General features: G+C 33.9%; 1 protein-coding gene across 1 annotated transcript in view; it reads left to right on the forward strand.

Moving 5' to 3' along the window:
- Positions 1–16,736, forward strand: part of fat3b (FAT atypical cadherin 3b) — a 202,630-nt gene that overhangs the window by 15,336 nt on the left and 170,558 nt on the right. The window contains 1 exon segment of the mRNA XM_087806803.1: positions 13,297–13,415. Coding sequence (XP_087662929.1) covers positions 13,297–13,415 — 119 coding nt within the window.

Consider the following 16,736-nt stretch of genomic DNA (forward strand, 5'->3'; position numbering starts at 1 on the left):
CGTTCTAAATCTAAAGATAAAGAACAAGGATCAAAGAAAAATGAAAAAGGATACAAAGACTAACATAGAAAATCATCTTTTCACTTCTGCCCGCAAACTCAAAATCAAACAATCTAATAGCACAAGGAATGAATGAGTCCCTGAGTCTATTAGTGTTGCATCATGACCCAACGATTGCCTCAACAAAAAAAAAGAGCCTCATGTGTCTACCTTTGATATTTAGAAGTGATATTTGAACTCGAGTCAATGAACGAATGAAGACCTGAGACGAGTTGATGATGTGATTGAGAACTTTTGTCGCGGCGCTAACTCACCGCGGGCTTGTTATCGACTGCAACTAGGCTAATTAGTATTGACGACGCCGGGCTTGATGGAGCGAGCGATTCGCTCGTCTGACTCGCACTGGCGTCCCGAAAAGTACACATTATTTCAGATCTCCACTTCCAAGTCCTTTTTTGTTTTTTTGTTGCAAAATGGCAAACACACCGTCAGAGATTCAGGGCAGAGAATCGGAGTCGAGGTTTACCCAGAGTAGATTTCCAGGGGAAATCAGAGGAGCTTGTTAGAGCAAAGAAAAGTCTACGGGAGGAGAGAGTGGAAGTGAAGCGAGGAGAGCGAGCGAGAGGATGCAGGGGAGTGACAGCAAAATACTACCGTCTTGCTCTCCTGCATTTTTATGAGGGATTTCTTCTAGTCGGTTTGTTTTTTCGGGGTTTGCTTTTCGCCACACCCCCCCCCCCCCCCCACGGAGGCAGTTTGTCTGGCGAGGCGAAGAATGGCTGATAAACTCAAGTTTAAATTGCGGAGATAAACAAATTTTATTGACTGGGTTAAATAAACGAAAACATTTTTTTTAAATGGTGAGTTTATGGAAGTATGTCCGTGTGTCTCGAATCGCATACTTCTCTTAGTGCACTAGAGGTTAGTATGCATCAGGATAGTGTACGTACTAACTAGTAACTAATACTCCACAGATAGTATGTCTCAAATCAAACTCTGCTGCTACACACTAACAGGAAATGACGCGACAGCTTCTTCTTCTACTACTATTTAACGATGGTTGCGACCAGCTGTAGGAACACTATCGCCACCTGCTGGCAGCATGTTTGGTTTGGATCATGAAATATATGAGAAACTAAATATTGGCGAAATATTTACGCCGGTATCAGCAGCGAAGACGTGTTTATTCTGCTGAAAATGTACCTGAAAGTATATGAAAAAAAATAAAATATATATATATATATATATATGACGTAACTTCTGTTAACAACGTCAACGTCACTAAGATGGAGTCGTTTAGTGTAGAAAGTGTCCATCGATCCATACTCATTTTTATGGGAGTTTTAGTGAAAATTGAGTGTGTATGGAGCACTACATTTCACATACTTATACACTAAAAAATACTAAGTTTAAGTACACAAGTATGCGATTTTAGACACAGCTAAGTTTCAATTGAACGTTTGAAATGTTCAAACCTTTAAATTTTGTTTTAAATAATTGAGTAATTTGAATTAAACTATCTCTATTTTAAAAGGTTGAATTACTTTTTATTTTCTTAAATAATTTCAAATTAATTTAAATATTTTTACACTTAAGAGTTTGATATTCGAATTCCAATAATTCAAATATTTTTCTTTATTTTTCTAAACTTCGCATATATTTTTAAATTATTATTTATCTATTTTTCACATAGAGTTTGATATTCTAATTCTAATATTTCAAAACTTCGCCACCTCCCCCCATGGAGGCAGTTTGTCTGGCGAGGAGAAAAATGGCTGATAAACTCAAGGTTTAAATTGCGGAAATAAACAAAAGAGCATTTTATTTTGACTGGATTAAAACTAGGAAAACATTTTTTTAAGATGGTGAGTTTATGGAAGTATGTCCGTGTGTCTCGAATCGCATACTTCTCTTAGTGCACTAGAGGTTAGTATGCATCAGGATAGTGTACGTACTAACTAGTAACTAATACTCCACAGATAGTACGTCTCAAATCAAACTCTGCTGCTACACACTAACAGGAAATGACGCAACAGCTTTTTCTTCTACTACTATTTAACGATGGTTGCAACCAGCTGTAGGAACACTATCGCCACCTGCTGGCAGCACGTTTGGTTTGGATCAAGAAATATATGAGTAACGAAATATTGGCGAGATATTTACGCCGGTATCAGCAGCGAAGACGTGTTAATTCTGCTGAAAATGTACCTGAAAGCATTTGAAAAAAATAAATAAAATATATATATATATATATATATATGTTTACAACATCAACGTCACTAAGATGGAGTCGTTTAGTGTAGAAAGTGTCCATCGATCCATACTCATTTTTATGGGAGTTTTAGTGAAAATTTAGGGCGTATGGAGCACTGCATTTCACATACTAAGAATTGGGACACACTTATACACTAAAAAATACTAAGTTTAAGTACACAAGTATGCGATTTTAGACACAGCTAAGTTTCAATTGAACGTTTGAAATGTTCAAACCTTTAAATTTTGTTATAAATAATTGAGTAATTTGAATTAAACTATTTCTATTTTAAAAGGTTGAATTACTTTTTATTTTCTTAAATAATTTCAAATTAATTTAAATATTTTTACACTTAAGAGTTTGATATTCGAATTCCAATAATTCAAATGTTTTTCTTTATTTTTCTAAACTTTGCATATATTTTAAAATTATTTATTTATCTATTTTACACGTACAGTTTGATATTCTAATTCTAATAATTCCAAAATTAATTTTCTAAATATCATACTTTTTAACGTGTAGCTGAATTCAATATAAAGTTAAGTAATATAAAGTAATATTTTTTGTCTTGTAGTCGTTTTAATTCAATAAAAAAATGTTGCGCTATCATGCTAACATTTTTTTATTGAATTAAAACGACTACGAGACAAAAAATATTACTTTTAGAAAATTAAGTTTTGAATTATTATAATTAGAATATCAAACTCTATGTGTAAAATAGATAAATAATTAATAAAAAAAAATATGCAAAGTTAAGAAAAATAAAGAAAAACATTTAAATTATTGTTTATTCGAATATCAAACTCTTTAGTGTAAAAATATTAAAATTAATTTGAAATTATTTAAGAAATTAAAAAGTAATTCAACCTTTTAAAATAGAGATAGTTTAATTCAAATAGCTCAATTATTTATAACAAATTTAACTTGATCCTTAGCTGTGACTCAAATCGCATACTTGCGTACTTAAACTTAGTATTTTTTAGTGTATAAGTGCGTCTCAATTCTTAGTACTCTACCCTAAACGACTCTACCCTATGTATGTGAAATGTAGTGCTCCATACACACTAAATTCTCACTAAAACGCCCACAAAACTGAGTATGGATCGATGGACACTTTCTACACTAAACGGCTCCATCTTAGTGACGTTGATGTTGTAAACAGAAGTTACCTAATATATATTTTTATATATTTTTATATATAGGTGTATTTTCAGCAGTAGAAGGATGACACATTGAATTAAAATGAAATTGAACCAGAGCTGTGTCTCGAATCGCATACTTGTGTACTTCAACTTAGTATTTGTTAGTGTATAAGTGCGTCTCAATTCTTAGTACTCTACCCTAAACGACTTAAACGACTAATTAATTTTTGAATTATTAAAATTAGAATATCAATCTCTGTGTAAAAAAATAAGAATAATTAGTTTTAAAAAAATATGCTAAATTATTTAAAATTCATTCTGTTCAATAAATAACAAATTCAACCTTTCGATACACACATTTTCTTTAACTCAACTATTAAAATCAACAAAAACCCAATACAATTACGAAAAGCGATTCTTTTGTTCATCTCCACAATCTAAACTTTTACTTTATCGATTAACAATCTTTCTTCGTCTTCCAGACGAGCGTCCTCCTCGGGGGGGAGGCGCAGAAACGAACCCCAAAACAAACCGACTTCTCCAAAAAATACCTGATAAAAATGCAGGAGAGCAACACCATAGCAGTTCCAGTGCCTACAACCAGATCTAAATTCTACATCTTCCCTTGAATGACAAGTTAAAGTGAAACATTTCCGCAACTTAACAATAAAAAAATACATAAAAATGACACAATTTACATTATTTTCATTTTAAACTTCAAATATAAACTGTGTAACTCATTAATTCCATGCATGATACATTGTGTAGTTTGTTGTAATGCATCGTGACACTCGCCTTCGTCACTCAGACATGACGGCGACCTTGTAGGCGGATGAATAACGGGGTCACAGCCAGAGGGGGCGCTGTGTAAACGTGACCTACTTCTGCTCAGTTTTGTTACTTTGGATTCAATTCCACCAGATTGCAGATTTTTTTGTCCGAGTGGGTTCGACTATTAGACGAGCGGATATTTTGGGGGGGTTAACTGTAATGGTTTTCCAGCTGGAACACCAGCGTTGCATGATGGGAGAATGAATCGGGCGTTCAAGAGAGGATGTCGAAGGTCGGCAGCTTGAAGAGCGACGTCTCAATGTCGACCCCCGTTCGTCCGAGCGAGGTTAGAAGTTTTGGTTTCTGACGAGCCGACAAGTCCATCTCAGTCCTGGAGGCACGAGTCGTCCCAGAGATGTGAGCGAACAGCTGCCGAGGGTTTGTCGTCTGTGATCTCCTGGAGTTTGACGGACAGCGAGGGAGGCGTGGAAACGACTCGCATGATCCGTGAGCTCGTGACCCGTTTTTTTTTACCAGTCGAGAGAACATGGAGCACGTCCGACCTCCGACCTCTAGACTAGACAACTTTTATTTTATTTTTACATTGTTTTTATTTACTTTTATTTTTGCAGATTTATTGTAAACAACAACTAAATTTACACTTCAATTATTGGTAGTTTGGTTGTAATTCATACCTGTTTAATTTATAATAATTTGTATTTATTCGTTTGATTTATTTACTGGTTTATTTATTTTTGCAGATATATTATATTATTTATTTGCATTTTATTCTGAATTGGATATTTTCCATCGTTTCCTTGAGGTGGTTTTGAAAATACAAAATATTGTTAGTTTGGTTGTAATTAATACCTATTTAATTTATAATAATTTGTATTTATTCGTTTTATTTATTTACTGGTTTATTTATTTTTGCAGATATATTATATTATTTATTTGCATTTTATTCTGAATTGGATATTTTGCATCGTTTCCTTGTGGCGGTGTTTAAAAAACAAAAACTAAATTTATACTTTGAAATATTGTTAGTTTGGTTGTAATTAATACCTATTTAATTTATAATTATTTGTATTTATTCGTTTGATTTATTTTTGTAGATTTATTTAATTAATTTTATAATTGACTTTGTTTTGATTCCAAATTGGATATTTTTCGTATAATTTTCTTTGTTGCCAGTGGTGTAAAAATTAGTAAAAAAAAACTAAATTTAAACTGTAAATAAGTGGGATTTTAGGTGTAACTTATTCCTATTTTATTTAATTGTAGATTTATTTAATTGTAGTTGTCATTTTTTTTACTTATTGACTTTTTTTAAATTTTAAATTGAATATTTTCGTATCGTATTTTTTTGCCACCATCGTCGTAAAAATAAAATGTAATTTTGTGATTTTTTATATGTAATTAACTCCTTCTTTTTAATTTGTAAATCATTTGTATTTATTATTTTAATATTGTATTTACTTGGTTTTAATTTTGTTAACTTTGTTTTTAATTGTAAATTGGATATTTTCTATTGTAGTGTTTGCGTCCAGCAGTGTAAAAAAAACATTTTTACTGTGAATTACTGGTATTTAGGTTTTAATTCACCATTTGTCTCTATTTATTTACTTTTGTCGACGTGTTTAATTAACTATTTTATTAACTATTGAAGGTTTTTATCCTAAATTGTATATTTTGTATTTATTGTCAGTGGCCAGTGAGACACAAAACAGGATTGAATTCCAAACAAAAGTTGTTCTCGTGGACGATAAAGAATTTGATTCTATTATCAACCTTGAAAGTGTTTGAGATGCACGACATGTTTCTGACCTTCATTAAGCAAAGTCGCCCTTTAAAGGATCCACTCGCGTAAATCAAGTTTAAAAAGTCAAATTATCCAGCCCTGTGTCTCCAAATTCATATTTAATAAAAGGTGTTTTCTGGGGAAGAAATCAAAAATACATTTCAATGTTTACGAAGGAGATCTGGATCATAATAAGTCCCATGATGCATTAGTACAAGTTGAAGTGTTTGTCAGATGGTTGAGAAGAATCATCAGATCAAATGGTATCATTTATATAATTGTATAATTTACATGAATTAGATTCATTAAACAAAAAAAAAAAAGTTTTTTTTTTAAATGGCAAAAATTCACAGTAAATCACGAAAAAAACATAAAACATTAAGCAACAAAATTTCAATTGAGTGGATTTATTTCAGTGTTTAAATACAAAAGTGTGAGTTTAATGTTGTTTCACAGTTTAATTCGATTTCAAAATGTTATTTAAAGTTCAACAGTTTAATCGTAGTAGTTCTGTAAACTAATATTACCGTTTTTTGAACTATAGAAGAGTGAGTCCATCTTTACATTTCCTTCTTAGTGAAAGATCTTCTTAAGCTTAGAGCAACTTTGGGAAACACATCCTTCTTTCGCAGCGTTCTTAAGAGCTCGCCAAAGAAGATCTTCTTTACAAATATGGGAAAATCAGCCAATAATTGTAAATAACTGGCAGATATTAAAACTGTAACTTAAACCTGTAAGTTAAAAGTTGAGTCATAGTAGTACTATAAAGTCATATTTGCAGATATGTGTATAATTCATTAAAACGTTTTTTTTTTCTTCTTTTATCATTGTTTTTTTTATTTGGTAAAATAGAGAACATACATTTCTCTTTGGCACTTTTTTCCTCTTTATCATTTTGTTGCTAAGAAGAATGTTACTAGTGTGTCGATCTTATATTTCCTTCTTAGTCTAAGATCTTCTTAGGGAAACACTTCCTATATATCCTTATTAGTGTAAGATCTTCTTTGGGAAACACTTCCTATATATCCTTCTTAGTGTAAGATCTTCTTAGGGAAACACTTCCTATATATCCTTCTTAGTGTAAGATCTTCTTTGGGAAACACTTCCTATATATCCTTATTAGTGTAAGATCTTCTTTGGGAAACACTTCCTATATATCCTTCTTAGTGTAAGATCTTCTTAGGGAAACACTTCCTATTGTTTAAATAATTGTTTGTGATGATGAACAGAGTCGCAAATTACCATAAAAAAACAGGATCATTTTATATTTAATTTTCCAAACCTAACCATGTTTAAACCTTTCAGTTCAACACAAATAATTATTACAATTATTTAGATAAATGATGTCATTTTATGGCTGTAGAATTGTAAAAAAAAAGGTTTCTTGGATTTTTTTCAATATCTGCCAGTTATTTACCATTATTGGCACTTTTAAGAAGCTCTTAAGAAGCTCTTAAGAAGCTCTCAAGTGCTGCGATCTTCAAATCAAAAAAAATTAAATTAAAAAAGGAATGAATTGAAACAAAAATAGATTTGATTCACAATATATATATATTTTTTCTTTTTTTGACAATTTCTAAAACATTATTGGGGACGCGAGGTCATTGCATCTGTTTGAATTAAAATAAAGTTATTAAAATAAAACAAAATTAATTAAATAATCTTAGCAATTGAATATGAGTAAATAAATAAATAAATACAAATTATTTATAAATATAATAGTAATTAATTTCAACCAAAATGCAATTAATTCACGTTACTTTTTTTTTTCCAAAAATGTAACTTCTTTTTTACACCCTTTAAAGGAAACTATACAAACTGTCCAATTTAGAATAAAATTAAGTAAATTAATTTAAAAAAAAAGAAAAAAAAATCTACAAAAATAAATAAAAAAAGTAAATAAAAACAACGTTAATATTATATAAAATATTAAATAAAGGAGTAAATAGAATAAATATAAATTATATATAAATGAAATACAATTAATTACAGTAAATTTTGTTTCAAAAACATTATTTTAAAAGGAGGAGAGGATGAATACAACACCCTTTTGGTTTTTATTTTTAACGTCCTGTTGGATCCAAATTCAACGTTTTCAGGCACATTTATTTTTAAAAGTGTGTTACAGGGAGGCAGGTGTCGAGCTGTCATAAAGGGACAGTGTATCAAATTCCCACTTCGCCCGTCCGTCTCTGCCTCCATTTATCTGTCGACATCATGGCGACTGCCTGTCAATCCTCGGCTCTTAACTCTGACGACTCCAGAAGTGACGTCGACGCTCCCGTGACGACGTTCGTTTTCCACTCGCCAACAAAAAAAATGTCGTCTCCGTGATGCATTAGTCGTCGCCTATTGTCGGGCAAATCTACTGTGAACCAGACGGGGAAGAAGCGCACTGGAAGCGCCATCTATCAGAAGGAAAAAAGTCGGAATCTTCCGTGGCTTAAACGCTTTTGCACGCATGCACTTTGGAAGCATTGGTATTCCTGTCATCGCTCGGCAGGAGAGCGAGCCCTGCAATTTCTTACTGAGCGGCCAACAGAAGCTACTGCTTTTTTTTTACCAGTTTGTCTGCCAGCGTCAGGATTTGTCAGCGACACGATAAAGCGATCTGTGATTCCCCGACTTTTTTAATAAAAAATAAATAAAATAAACGGGCTGTTTTATCCAATGGTCGGATGATTGTTTCATAGCCAACGGTTATTATCCCGTCCGTCAGCATCGATTACCACGACACGGGCAAGACATTAATCAGGTGGCAACATCTTGACGTCTCTAAAGAGCGTGAAGAAGAAGAAACCGGATCGATACGGAAGTTGACGCCGGTTTTTTTTTATGAAAAAACTTTCTCGAGAGTCGTGGCCCCCCGCGACCCTTCGCCATCCATTCCTACCCCTTCGCTCTTTCAAGGGCCGTAATCTTGTGTCGAAAATGGATGCTGTCAAGACGGGTTTGCGTCGAGTTTTTAGGGGCGACGGGTTTTTTCAAAGAAGCTTTTTGAAGCGGTCGACTCTGTTTTTCTTCAGAGCGTCTGACAGACGCCGCGATGCGGTTTGAAGACAGTCAAGGACGGATGATCGCGGAGTAACGTCGCGGCGAAAACTGTTTTGCTATGCGTCGTGTCGCTCCGGCGTGGAGATAAAAAGGGAAAACAATTTTGCTGATAAGGCGATACATTTGTAACGCGGATGACGGCGGAGGGAAAACACAACGTAATGCTATGCATAGCATTTAGCACAGCGGCGCTGATAAGCTAGAAAGCATTATGGATATTAAAGTAGGCGGTGCATACATTTAAAACTTACATTTACACTTTATTCAAAGTTGTTTTTTTTGTGAGTATCAATGAATTATTATTTTTAAATGCCTGACTTTTTTTTGCTAATTATGCTAACACTTAGTAGCCACCATGTATTATTCCTGTGTCTTCTTTACTTAAAGCTAATACCACGATTCTGCTGTGAATTTATTATAGTTAACATCTTATCTGTTAGCATTTTCCTTGATACCAGTTAGCAAATGATAAACTGTTAGCAAGGACAATAATAAATGCTGTTACAAAGAATGTGCCAAATTCACGCTAACATCTAGCAAAAAAAACTCTTCGATGGTTGGTAAATTACACATTTCTTGAATATACTTTTTTGTCTCTTTTTAAAAAAAAATAAACAACAACAAATAACAACTTTGTATTGTGTTCAAAAATGTAGTTGAATTCATTTCAACATGTTTATTTATGTATTCGCTGATAAGGTGATACATTTGTAACGCGGATGACGGCGGAGGGAAAACACAACGTAATGCTATGCATAGCATTTAGCACGGCGGCGCTGATAAGCTAGAACACATTATGGATATTAAAGTAGGCGGTGCATTCATTTAAAACTTACATTTACCCCTTTATTCAAAGTTATTTTTTTAGTGAGTATCAATTAATTGTTATTTTTAAATGGCTGACTTTTTGTTGCTAATTATGCTAACTCTAAGTAGCCACCATGTCATTCCTGTGTCTTCTTTACTTAAAGCTAATACCACGATTCTGCTAGTTCATCTTATTTGTTAGCATTGTCCTTGATACCAGTTAGCAAATGGTAAACTGTTAGCAAGGACGATAATAAATGCTGTTACAAAGAATGTGCCAAATTCATGCTAACATCTAGCTAAAAAAAAAATTCTTCGACGGTTGGTAAATAACACATTTCTTGATTATACTTTTTTGTCTCTTTTTTTCAAAAATAAAACACAACTTTGTATTGTGTTCAAAAATGTAGTTGAATTCATTTCAACATGTTTATTTATGTATTCGCTGATAAGGTGATACATTTGTAACGCGGATGACGGCGGAGGGAAAACACAACGTAATGCTATGCATAGCATTTAGCACGGCGGCGCTGATAAGCTAGAAAGCATTATGGATATTAAAGTAGGCGGTGCATTCATTTAAAACTTACATTTACCCCTTTATTCAAAGTTATTTTTTTAGTGAGTATCAATTAATTGTTATTTTTAAATGGCTGACTTTTTGTTGCTAATTATGCTAACTCTAAGTAGCCACCATGTCATTCCTGTGTCTTCTTTACTTAAAGCTAATACCACGATTCTGCTGTGAATTTATTATAGTTAACATCTTATCTGTTAGCATTGTCCTTGATACCAGTTAGCAAATGGTAAACTGTTAGCAAGGACAATAATAAATGCTGTTACAAAGAATGTGCCAAATTCACGCTAACATCTAGCAAAAAAAACTCTTCGATGGTTGGTAAATTACACATTTCTTGAATATACTTTTTTGTATCTTTTAAAAAAAAAATAAACAACAACAAATAACAACTTTGTATTGTGTTCAAAAATGTAGTTGAATTCATTTCAACATGTTTATTTATGTATTCGCTGATAAGGTGATACATTTGTAACGCGGATGACGGCGGAGGGAAAACACAACGTAATGCTATGCATAGCATTTAGCACGGCGGCGCTGATAAGCTAGAACACATTATGGATATTAAAGTAGGCGGTGCATTCATTTAAAACTTACATTTACCCTTTATTCAAAGTTATTTTTTTAGTGAGTATCAATTAATTATTATTTTTAAATGGCTGACTTTTTGTTGCTAATAATGCTAACTTTAAGTAGCCACCATGTTTTATTCCTGTGTCTTCTTTACTTAAAGCTAATACCACGATTCTGCTAGTTCATCTTATTTGTTAGCATTGTCCTTGATACCAGTTAGCAAATGGTAAACTGTTAGCAAGGACGATAATAAATGCTGTTACAAAGAATGTGCCAAATTCATGCTAACATCTAGCTAAAAAAAATAATTCTTCGACGGTTGGTAAATTACACATTTCTTGATTATACTTTTTTGTCTCTTTTTTCAAAATAAAACACAACTTTGTATTGTGTTCAAAAATGTAGTTAAATTCATTTCAACATGTTTATTTATGTATTCGCTGATAAGGTGATACATTTGTAACGCGGATGACGGCGGAGGGAAAACACAACGTAATGCTATGCATAGCATTTAGCACGGCGGCGCTGTTAAGCTAGAATACATTATGGATATTAAAGTAGGCGGTGCATACATTTAAAACTTTCATTTACCCTTTATTCAAAGTTGTTTTTTTAGTGAGTATCAATGAATTATTATTTTTAAATGGCTGACTTTTTGTTGCTAATAATGCTAACTTTAAGTAGCCACCATGTGTTATTCCTGTGTCTTTACTTGAAGCTAATACCACCATTCTGCTAGTTCATCTTATTTGTTAGCATTGTCCTTGATACCAGTTAGCAAATGGTAAACCTTTTAGCAAGGACGATAATAAATGCTGTTACAAAGAATGTGCCAAATTCATGCTAACATCTAGCTAAAAAAAACTCTTCGACGGTTGGTACATTACACATTTCTTGAATATATTTTTTGTCTCTTTTTTTCAAAATTAAACACAATTTTGTATTGTGTTCAAAATGTATATTTATGTATTTATTTTCCTCTTTATCCCTGTATTTTCAATCACCTATTTTACTTTAATTTGGCACTTATAGCATTCAATATATTACAATAGAAATTGAAATTTTTTCGTAAATACACTTTCTACACATTCTCCTTTTACTACATAAAACACAACCTTCAATACTGTGATATTTGCACATGAACTTGACATGCTATTCTTTAACCATTTAAATGTATTTAAATTTATATTTATTTATCCAATCACTTTTTTTTAATTTTAATTATTTAATTATGGCACTTCTGGCATTCCATACAATTACAATGTATGTTGTAAATGTATGACTTTTTTTCTTCTTAAATATACTTGTTTTTCTAAATCAAACACAACTTCAATATCGTGGTATTTGCACAGAAACTTGAGATTTTATCCTTTAACCATTTGAAGATATATACATATATATATATACACTTTTTTTTTCCAGTCTATGTCTCTATTTCCAATCACTTTTTTACTTCAATTATGGCACTTCCTGCATTCCATACAATTACAATGTGTTTTACAAATGCATGTAAATTGTTTCTTGGATAGTCTTTTTTTCTCTCAATTTTCTATATCAAACACAACCTTCAATATTGTGGTATTTGCGCAGAAACTTGAGATTTTATCCCTTTAACCATTTGAAGATATATATATATATATATACACTTTTTTTTCCTGTCTATGTCTCTATTTCCAATCACTTTTTTACTTTAATTATGGCACTTCCGGTATGCCATACAATTACAATGTGTTAGAAATATATGTAAATTGTTTCTTAAATAGCCTTTTTTTTTTTTTTGTCTCAATTTTTTTTTACATTAAACACAACCTTCAATCCTGTGATATTTTCACAGGAACTTCTATGGATATGTTATCCTTCATTAATCCATGATAAGCTGAGCGATTTCACACCCGACGGCGTAGTAAAAAAAAAAGGGCCGACGTTGTCCGAAAGTGTCGTTTTTATACGCGTCTTCTCCTTGTCCCTGAAGAGGTCAAAGAAACTGTCGGCTCCCCATCTTCCTTCAGGGGATTCAACACTTGTTAGACGTCGTACGTGTTCGTCTCCGGGTTTTTTTTTTGTCTGACTTTTATTGCAGCGAGAGCAAGATCATTGTGCAAATAGCAGTGGGAGCACTTTGGTCTGTGATTAGCTGCACAGAAGCACTGAAGGTGACGACTGCGGCGCTAGAGCTCGTGAAAGTCACCGCGGCCGCGGACACACAAAAAAAAGTTTGTTCCGATCCTCGCATCTGCTCAAGAGATACCACTGGTAGAAAAAGATAACGTTACGATACAAACTCACTTCACCTCAGACTGTCTCTGGTCCAAAACAGGGGTCGTCTACACCGCCGGGATCCTGGACTGCGAGAGCAAGGACTCGTACTGGCTCACGGTCTACGCCACCGACAGGGGGGTCACGGCCCAGTCGGCCTCCGTCGAAGTCTTCATCCAGGTGCGTGTTGTCGCCAAAAATAAATATTGATTAAAGTTTGATTGAAATGAGTTGTGTTTTTCCAGTTGTTTCCAAACAGTTATTGTTCAAGCAGGTCAACATATGGCTGTAATTATGAGCTCCTGATGAAACTGTTCCATTGTTTTTTATTAATTTAATGTTTAAAATGCTCATCAAACTTCCTGTTTTTTAGCCTCTTTTTTTCATTATAAAAAAAAAGGAGAAAAAAAAGACATGATATATATCGTGGGCCGGGGGCCAAATATGGCCTACTAAGTCATTTTATTTGGCCCACTTAATGGTTTGCTTAAAATCAATGATAAATTCACAGATCAGATTGTATTTTTTTTTCTTTTTAAAACTGTCTTGTTTGGTTTCATCATTATCTTTTGCTTGTTCTTTAAAATGCTGTAGCATTGTCCAACTTCCTGTTTTTTACCATCCTCTTTATTTTATTTATAGATAGATAGATACATTTGTTTTACACAATACAGAAGATATTTGCGTTTTTGTAAGTTTATTTCAGTTTGTAAATTTCTTTATATAGTTTGTATATTTGTTTCAAGACACTAGGCACGGTAAAATACTTTTGCTATTCCTAGTCACAGTAACAATATACAAAAGTAAATGATAACATTTGATTTGATAGCAACCCATACTAAAAGTCGATCGATTGGAAACCTATAATAATTAGAGATGGGTATCGAAAATGTTAGATACCGTATCCTGAACAACACCTTTTTCGATACTACAAGAATTTATCAATTATATCACGATACAGGGTCAATGATAACATTTACTGTGATATATCATGATACTGTAGTAACAAGGATATATGTGTAGTATTGTTGAGTACTTGACTCTGGTGTTGTGGTAGTGTAGTAACAAGGATATATGTGTAGTATTGTTGAGTACTTGACTCTGGTGTTGTGGTAGTGTAGTAACAAGGATATATGTGTAGTATTGTTGAGTACTTGACTCTGGTGTTGTGATAGCGTAGTAACAAGTATATATGTGTAGTATTGTTGAGTACTTGACTCTGGGTGTTGTGGTAGTGTAGTAACAAGGATATATGTGTAGTATTGTCCAGAACTTGACTCTGGTGTTGTGATAGCGTAGTAACAAGTATATATGTGTAGTATTGTCGAGTACTTGACTCTGGGTGTTGTGGTAGTGTAGTAACAAGGATATATGTGTAGTATTGTCCTGTACTTGACTCTGGTGTTGTAATAGTGTAGTAACAAGTATATATGTGTAGTATTGTTGAGTACTTGACTCTGGGTGTTGTGGTAGTGTAGTAACAAGGATATATGTGTAGTATTGTCCAGTACTTGACTCTGGTGTTGTAGTATTTAAAGACCACATGACTCTTGACGAAGTCATAACTGCTTTTATTTGTTTTCAAACCAAAATATGTCCAAACATCAGCTTTAAAACCTGCTGGACTCACTGTATCCTCTCGTCCTCAGTCACCATTCAAAAAATATGATATGGAAGCCAATTAATTGGCTGTTTTTTTAAGCAACAAGATCAATTCTAAAATGAAGAAAATTACATTACACATATGATGATTAAATATTGAGTAAAGTTTTTCAGCTTAAAAATGTCCTATTTCTATGTTCTCCCCATGTTGCGTGGGTTTAACCCGGGCACTCCGGTTTCCTCCCACGGTCCAAAAACATACAGAGATTGAATGGGAACTTGTGGGGAAATTGTCCGTAAGGTACGAGTATTTGTTTACAGTTGTGTGTCTTTGGGTGCCCTCCGACAAACTGGCGTCCTTTCCAGGGTCTCCCCCGCCTCTTGCCTGTAAAATCTGGGATAGGCTCCAGCCCCCCCCTACCCCACAACCCCTAAAATTGGGATAAAGGGGCAGAAAATAAAAAGGATCACACACGGGAATAGAAACTTGGCAACAAAAGACAAAGCACGTTTCAATACTTGGATCTACCGAAAAATTTCGGTCGGTGCCACAAAAAGAACCAAAGGTAGCAAGTGGGTCGTGAGTTTGAGACCCCTGATTTAGAAAGTCTCATCTCCATTAGACGCTGGTATTAGGTTGTAGCATCACAGACACACACACACACAGACTCACACACACACACACACTCTCACACACACACACACACTCACACACAGACTCACACACACACACACTCTCACACACACACACACACACACACACACACACACACTCACACACACACACACACACACATACACACACACACACACACACACACACACACACACACACACATACACACACACACACACGCACACACACACACGTACACACACACACACACACACACACATTCACACACACACACCTACTAACCCTCCAGGGATTGACTGGACTCAAAATTAAGTATGCACTTAATTACACCATTTCCATATCCTCAGTGGACCGTCACGACTGTGTGGACAAAACTGTGGATACATTTGAGCTGAAAGTGTTGTTTTTTTTTTACACAAAACACATTAAATCGAATATCGCACTGATGAAAGTGTCGGTTTATGTGCAGCTTTAATCCCATAATGATGACAAATAATCAATCTTTCGTTTGTATTGTACGAGCTCTAATGAAGGTCAGCGGCCATGTTGTTTATCCGCGGTATTAACATTTAAGTTTTTTTTTTTTACTTTTGCAAAAACTCTACTTGTGAATATTATTCAGGGTAAAAATTGTAACCGGTTTAAAATTGGAGTTCAGCGAAACATTTGGTGTAATTCAGCGTCGTCTCCCTTCTACCCTGCGTCGTTTCACATCAGGCTTATTTCAGATGCATCATTATGTGAGAAGCCTTAATGGCTGGAGGGAGGTTGAGCCATGATCGCAGATTTACATCGTAAACGTGTGCAGACTATACAAAAATAGAGCTGAGGACACATGTCTTAAGAAGCAATACCTCAGGTTCTATGTAGGATATAATATTATTATAATTATTTTTTATTAATTAGCTTATAAACTACCTTATTTAAACGATTTTGTTAAATTTATGTAGTTCCTTGTCTCTAGTAAATGCTGACTTTGCACGATTTCATTCACTAGTTGTTTTACGTTAATCTCACGGTACGTCACAATGCGATATATATTGATGCACTTTCGTAATTTTCATAAAGATTTAAGAAGACACTGAATTTTAGTGGCATCTTTTGGTTGAGTTAAAAGAAAGGAAACCCCCAAAATATGTCCTAAGATCAGCTTTAAAAGCTGCTAGAGTCGACTGTATCCTCTCGTCCTCAGTCATCGCCAGGATTACCTTGTTCCGTTGGCTGCTTAGGACGTAATGACTAGCGGCCGGGAAGAAAAACTA

The sequence above is a fragment of the Callionymus lyra genome, chromosome 14, assembly GCF_982586985.1.
Source record: "Callionymus lyra chromosome 14, fCalLyr1.hap1.1, whole genome shotgun sequence".
Taxonomy (NCBI): domain Eukaryota; kingdom Metazoa; phylum Chordata; class Actinopteri; order Syngnathiformes; family Callionymidae; genus Callionymus; species Callionymus lyra.